This window comes from Mandrillus leucophaeus, unplaced genomic scaffold (assembly GCF_000951045.1).
Source record: "Mandrillus leucophaeus isolate KB7577 unplaced genomic scaffold, Mleu.le_1.0 Scaffold74, whole genome shotgun sequence".
NCBI classification, from domain to species: domain Eukaryota; kingdom Metazoa; phylum Chordata; class Mammalia; order Primates; family Cercopithecidae; genus Mandrillus; species Mandrillus leucophaeus.
This window is the reverse complement of record NW_012108030.1, coordinates 1,598,668-1,605,386: the sequence shown is the minus strand read 5'-3', so window position 1 is coordinate 1,605,386 and position 6,719 is coordinate 1,598,668. Positions and strand designations below refer to the sequence as shown.

Below are 6,719 nucleotides of genomic sequence, written 5' to 3'. Positions count from 1 at the left end.
GCCTGCTCCATCTGTTAAGTAGCAGTAATAATGAGGGTTGTTGTGGGGATTAAGCACATTTACACACATGGAGCACAACGGTGTCTGACACATGGTAAGCCTTCAATGTCTATCCATCCCCTGCAGAAACCTGCGGTGCCTTTATCATAGCGCATTTCACCCTTGCCTGCAGTTGTCCCACTCCCTTTCCAGACAGGGAAGCCCTTGAGATTGGGGACTGGGTATCCAGTATGTGCTAAGTGCCACCTTAACTGCTATTAAGAGCATTTTAGACCAGGTGCGGTGGCTCATGCCGGGCGCAGTGGCTCACACCCGTAATCTCAGCACTTTGGTGGGGCCGAGGCGGGTGGATCACTTGAAGTCGGGAGTTCAAGACCAGCTTGGCCAGTATGGTGAAACCCCGTCTCCATTAAAAACACAAAAATTAGCCAGGTATGGTGGCAGGTGCCTGCTATCCCAGCTACTCAGGAGGCTGAGGCAGGAGAATTGCTTGAACTTGGGAGGCGGAGGTTGCAGTGAGCCTAGATTGTGCCATTGCACTCCAGCCTGGGCAACAGAGCGAGACTCTCAAAAAATAAATAAATAAATAAAAATAAGAAATAAAAAAAGAAAAGAAAAGAAAGAAAGAAAGAAAGGAACATTTTAATAGCTACCTTTACCAACTGTGTTATCAGTGCTTGGTGTTAGGTAAACTTTGCATGTATATTACCTCATTTAATTATTATTATTATTATTTTTGACACAGGGTCTCTGTTGCCAAGGCTGGAGTGCAGTGGCATGATCATAGTTCACTGCAGCCTCAATCTCCTGGACTCAAGTAATCCTCCTGCCTCAGCCTCCTGAGTAGCTAGGACTACAAGGTGTGCACCACCATGCAGGGCTAATTTTTTTTTTTTTTTTTTTTTTTTTAGTAGAGACGAGGTTTCACTATGTTGCTCAGGCTGATCTTAAACTCATGAGCTCAAGCATTCCACCTGCCTCAGCCTCCTAAAGTTCTGGGATTACAGGTGTGAGCCACTGCACCCAGCCTATCTCATTTAACTCTCACGAGAGTCTAATTAAGCAGGTGTCTCCATTTCACAGAGTGAAAACTGAGGAAGACAGAGCATTCAAGTAATTTGCTCAAAGTCATACAGCAAAGTGATTGAAATGCATTTCCTTCTCTACCTGGTGAACTCCTACTTATCCTTTAAACTCCTACACAAATGTCCCCTCATTGAGAAGCCTTTCCTGACTCCTTCAGGCACAGCCTGTGGACTTGATGTGGTGCACCCCATACCCCCTTCTGTTACAGCACTGATCTATTTGTGTTGTGTTCACATAGCAATGGGGGTGACTTCTGTGTGCCGGGCACAATGCAGGTGCTTAGAAAATCACAGTGAGCAAATATCTGAATCACTGCCCTCACAGAATTTGTGGGGAAGGGTGACATAGACCATTATCAAGTAAACATAAATGAGATAATTTCAGGTATAATAGGTGCTATAAAAAAATAAACGGAGCATCAGGACTGGGTGACCAAAAGTGGACTCCTCTAGCCTGGGCAATTCAGGAAGGCTTCCTGGAGGAGGTGACTTTTGAGTGACACCCGAATGACAGGAATGTAAGGCTGGCCTGTCTCCCCGACCTAACTAGCAACTCCTTGAGGGTAGTGCCTGGTCTGATTCATCTTTGAGGCCTGGCATAAGACGTGGCTCAATAAACATTGTGGAGTGACTAAAGGGATGGGTGAGTTGCCTTTAAAAATGAATCGAGTTTTCAAGTTTGCACTGACCTCGCTTCTGATCCTTGGATGACAAACCCAGCTGATATGACTGACTGACATTTCCTGGGTGTGCTAATGGGGGCAGAATGGGAAAGAGGCCACGGAAGGGAGCTATGTACCAGACTCTGTGCTCAGACTTTGTACATCAACCTCCTGTGGGCTTTGCAGCGGGAGGGACCTTGTGATCACCCCTACGTATGTCCGCAGCACCCAGCACTGGGCCTGGCACATACTAGATGCTCCATAAATTGGTGACTGAAAGGACAAACAAACCAGTGCTTAATGGGAAATTTCTATTGTGCCTATATTCAGCTAGCTTATGTTACTGCTTCAAAGTTCAGGATAAGCTGAGACACTCAAACTTCTTCTTTTTTTGAGAAAAAAAGAGTTTCGCTCTTTCATCCAGGCTGGAGTGCAATGGCGCAATCTCGGCCCCCTGCAACCTCCGCCCCCCAGGTTCAAGTGATTCTCCTGCCTCAGCCTCTCAAATAGATGGGATTATATGCCCGGCTAATTTTTATATTTTCTGTACAGATGGGATTTTGCTATTTTGGCCAGGCTGGTCTTGAACTCCTGACCTCAGATGATCCACTTTCCTCAGCCTCCCAAAGTGCTAGAATTACAGGCGTGAGCCACCGCACCCAGTAGACACTCAAACTTCTATTAGCTTTACCTGGACTCTGTGTATTAACTCCCCTCCCCGCCCCCAATTTCAGAGAGAGTCAAAAAATTCCTCCTCCCAAGTTTTCAGGACGAAAATCTCACGGCCAATTAATAACAGACAAACCAAAGATTTTTCCCCTAAATGTCAGAGGGAGGTTTCTTGGCACAAACTTGGCAGTTGAGGTGGCAGGAGTTCTCCAATCTTCACTATCCCCTCAGTCCTCTGGTCTTAGAGGCTAGGATGGAAGCAAGGTGAGGTCCCTTGAGTTCTAGCAGCCCCATGAAGGCAGAGAAGGTGCTATATGACTCACAGCCAGCCTAGTGCCTACCAAGACAGGAGGAACTGGTGTTGGGTGGAACCAGAAGTGGGAAACAGTGGGAGATGAGAAGGAAGTGGTTAAAAGGTGGTTCCTGGGACTTGGAACTAGGGTGGGGAAAATGATTCTTCCATCAGCCCTAAGGGATGGGGATGCAGGGTTGGGATTGGGGGCTACCCCGTGCACTTCTTCCCTGGAAATGCTCTCACTGGGATGTGGTCAGATCATGACAACAGGTAACCTTTAGTCAGAGCTCCCCATCTACTGTGTTAAGCCTTACATGACAATCACCATGAAGATTTACATACACATGTTATATCATAGTCTCCTCAGAACATGGCTAAGAGGTAGGCACGTCATTGTTCCTATTTTGCAGATGAGGAAATCGAGGTTCAGAGAGGGCACTTGGCTTGCCCAAAGTCACACAGCAGGGAGTGGCAGAGGAAGTCAGGTTGGGTGACCCCAATAACTGCTCTCAGAGACTGGGCGATGACCGGCTTCCTTGCTTTTCTGGAATAATGCTTCTCTGCATTTCAGCTTCAGTTCAGTCAGAGAATGGGGATGGGTGGGGGAATGAGGCGAGAGGAGAGATGTTTAGCGGCGTGGAGGGCAGCAGAGGTTTGAGCAGTGCAGACAAGGGGAGAGTTCAGCCGACCGGGGAGGAAGAGGATGGACGACGGAGCCTCTGGGCATCTGGATCAGTTGGAGCGTATGACTTTATTGATCCAGGACATATATTTGCAGATCTGGGTGTAGACAGCTGGATGCTGGGCAGAGCCGCAGGGGTAAACACCCCATGAGAGGATGCCTTGGAGGGTCTCATCACAGACCAGGGGGCCTCCTGAGTCACTCTGGGGGTGGCAGGAAGGAGAGATCAAATAAATGTGCCAACATGAGAACTGTCACTTTGGGATCTGGGGCAAAAGTGATCCCAGAAGGATCACTGGTGAACTCCTACTTATCCTTTAAACCCCTACACAAATGTCCCCTCATTGAGAAGCCTTTCCTGACTCCTTCAGGCACAGCCTGTGGACTTGAAGGTGGGGAAGGAAGGGGTTGGGTTGGGATAAAGACGAAGTTGGGATGGGGTTGGAATTAGGTATGAGGCTGGAGGGTGAGAATGGAGGTTGACTTCAGGTTATGGGGGGTTGACTGGGGGATGGGAATGAAGACGCAGTAAGACTGGGGTTAGGATTGTAGTTCATGGAAGGTGAGGGGATGGAGACTTGGAAATGGGGATGGGGTGGGGTTAGGATGGAAATGGGATCCAGGTTAGGGATGAGGAGGGGGTTAGGACTGGGAAGGAGTTGGGGTCAAGGATGGGTTTGGGAATGGAGTTGGGGAGCGGGGACAGGATCTGCTCTTTTCCCATAACCTCCCTGTCCTCCCCTCCCAGGAGTCAGAGACTCTCCTTGTTCAGACCCTACCTGGCAAGGGTCCTGGCCCCGGTCCAGTCCGGCACATATCATGTTGTTGGTGACCACGCCAGGGTAGAAGACCTCACACTCTTTAGGGCTCAGGATAGTGACGCTGGAGCAGGTCAGGCCCTTGTTGTACTTCACTAAAGGGAGAATATGCCAGTAATCCCTGGGTCCAGCCCCCAATCCTTGGGGAGCCAGGAATCCAGATACAAGACTGTTTCTATCCCAGGCCCCAGCTCCTCCTCCTTCAGACTCAAGAATCCTGGCCCCAGCCCCTCCCCACTTAGACCCAGGAGTCCAGGTCCCCAGCCCCTCCTTCCTTCAGACCCACAGACCCAGGCATCCAGGACCCCAGTCCCTCCTCCCTCAGACCCAGGAGTCCAGTCCCCAGCCCGTCCTTCCTCAGATCCAGGGGTTCAGGCCCCCAGCCCCCTCCTCCTGAGATTCCAGCCTCAGGGCCCCAGCTCTTGCCTCTCCGGGCGGCCGTGGTGCCCCAGCCAGCGACCTGGCACTGGTCTCCAGGCTGGGCACAGTGGTAGGGAAGCTGCAGGGCCCGGACGCGGGGCCCCGGCACTACGGGCCTGGCCAGCTTCAGCAACATGAGGTCGTGCTCATCTGTTCGCCTTGGCAGGATGGGGCCTGAGCCCTGGTGGTACTTGGGATGGACAACAGAGCGAGTGGTCCGGCGGAGCTGCTCGCCCTGAAGAAGCAGCAGGTGGTCATCCCCGACTCGAGCCCACAGTGGCCTGGGGGGAGGAAGAGGCATGTGAAGGCAAACCTTTCATAGGGACTGGGAAAGCGGGCGTGGGCAGTGGGGTGAGGGCAGATACTGGGGCCCAGAGATAGGAGGGGTCTGAGGGAAGAGGGTCTTGGGGGAGAATCAGACCTCAGTGGACGTGGAGAGGAGAAATCAGATGTTTGAGCTTCAAGGATCTGCAGGAATTGAGGGGGCTGGGGGCCTGGACACCTAGGTAAGCCTTCCACATTTCCTTTTATTTGTTGAGACAGAGTTTTGCTCTTGTCACCCAGGCTAGAATGCAATGGCTTGATCTCGGCTCACTGCAACCTCCACCTCTCAGGTTCAAGCGATTCTCCTGCCTCAGCCTCCTGAGTATCTGGGATTACAGGCGCCCGCCACCACGCCCAGCTATTTTTTGTTTGTTTGTTTTCTGTATTTTTCGTTGAGACACGGTTTCACCATGTTGGCCAGGCTGGTCTTGAACTCCTGACCTCAGGTGATCCATCTGCCTTGGCCTCCCAAAGTGCTGGGATTACAGGCGTGAGTCACGGCGCCCGGACCTACTCCACATTTTCTCTGTGATAATACCCAGCCCTTCCTCCTTCAGTGGGGACTCACGAAGTGAACCTTTTCCTTTAGTTCTAAATTCCTGACCACACCGCACCCTGGCTTCTGTCTGTTGCGGGCAACCACCTCCTCCGAAAGCTCAAGGAGAATCAGCGGGACAAGAGTGACGGGCCCAGAAATGCGGAGGACCACACCGCCCCCTGGCGGCCACAGCGCAAGCCCTGTCTCTCCTCCTGCTGGAAGGACACCAGGGACCGCACCTCCAGCTGTGGGAGTTCCGAGTGCCCCGGCCCTGCCCGCTCCTCCCTGGAGGCCGCCTCCACAGCCCCCCCGTGGCGTCCTCGGGGATGGATCTCCTCCTACTTGTTCCCGCAGTGCGCGGCCGTCAGCACCCAACTCTGGTCCACCAGGACACCCGCGCAGTGGAACGAGAGGCCGTTGAAGAGCGAGACCTGCCAGGGCTGCGAGCCTCGCGCGCACGGGGCGCCGTAGGCTGCGGGGTCCAAGCGCGTGTCGTTTTGGGGAAGCAGCACCGCCTCCGCGGCTGGAGAAAGAAAGGAGATAGGATCAGAGCACGGAGGGCAAGGGCTGGGTTTGGGGTCGGAGCTGGGCTGTGAGACTGGACTGCGTTCGGGGACGGGGGACGCAGCCAGAACGGGAGGGTGGTAGGGAAATATTGGGGGTTTCGCGTGCACCGAAGGGAATGGGAGGAGAAGAAGTGCGTGAAAGTGGAAGGAAGCTGGGATAGGGTAGCGTGGAGTAATGAGACAGAGTAGGATGGGTCTGGAGGGCGGGAATGAACGCAGCGTGCCTAGAGAGCTGGCTAGAACGCCGCAGGTTCTAGATAGAGGGGCGGGGATTGAACGCGGCAGGGAGGTAAGGGAGAGGGGATAGAACTCGGGGAGCAGGGAGGAGAAGGGGTGGGAATAACAAAACGGGATTGAAAACCGGGAGAGGGGCGGGGCGCAGTGGTTTACGCCTGTAACACCAGCACTTTGGGAAGTCGAGGCAGTTGAACCGCTTGACCCCGGGAGTTCAAGACCAGCCTGGGCAACACAGTGAGACCCAGTCTCTACACACACACACACACACACACACACACACACGTCAGTCGCGGACGCATGCGCCTGTAGTCACAGCTACCTGGGAGGCTGAGGTGGGAGAATCGCTTGAGCCCAGGAGGTGGAGGTTGCAATGAGCCGAGATTGGGCCACTGCACTGAATCTGGGCGACAGAGTGAGACCCTG

At 53.1% G+C, this 6,719-nt stretch overlaps 1 protein-coding gene across 1 annotated transcript in view; it reads right to left on the bottom strand.

Annotated features, from left to right (window-relative positions):
* Positions 1-1,461: 1,461 nt before the first annotated feature.
* Positions 1,462-6,719, bottom strand: part of KLK10 (kallikrein-related peptidase 10) — a 6,542-nt gene continuing 1,284 nt past the window's right edge. The window contains exons 2-5 of the mRNA XM_011966055.1: positions 5,836-6,096; positions 4,638-4,912; positions 4,173-4,306; positions 1,462-3,596 (exon numbers count right to left, since the gene is read on the bottom strand). Coding sequence (XP_011821445.1) covers positions 3,444-3,596; positions 4,173-4,306; positions 4,638-4,912; positions 5,836-6,096 — 823 coding nt within the window. The 3' untranslated portion in view covers positions 1,462-3,443. The remainder of the gene's footprint in view (positions 3,597-4,172; positions 4,307-4,637; positions 4,913-5,835; positions 6,097-6,719) is intronic.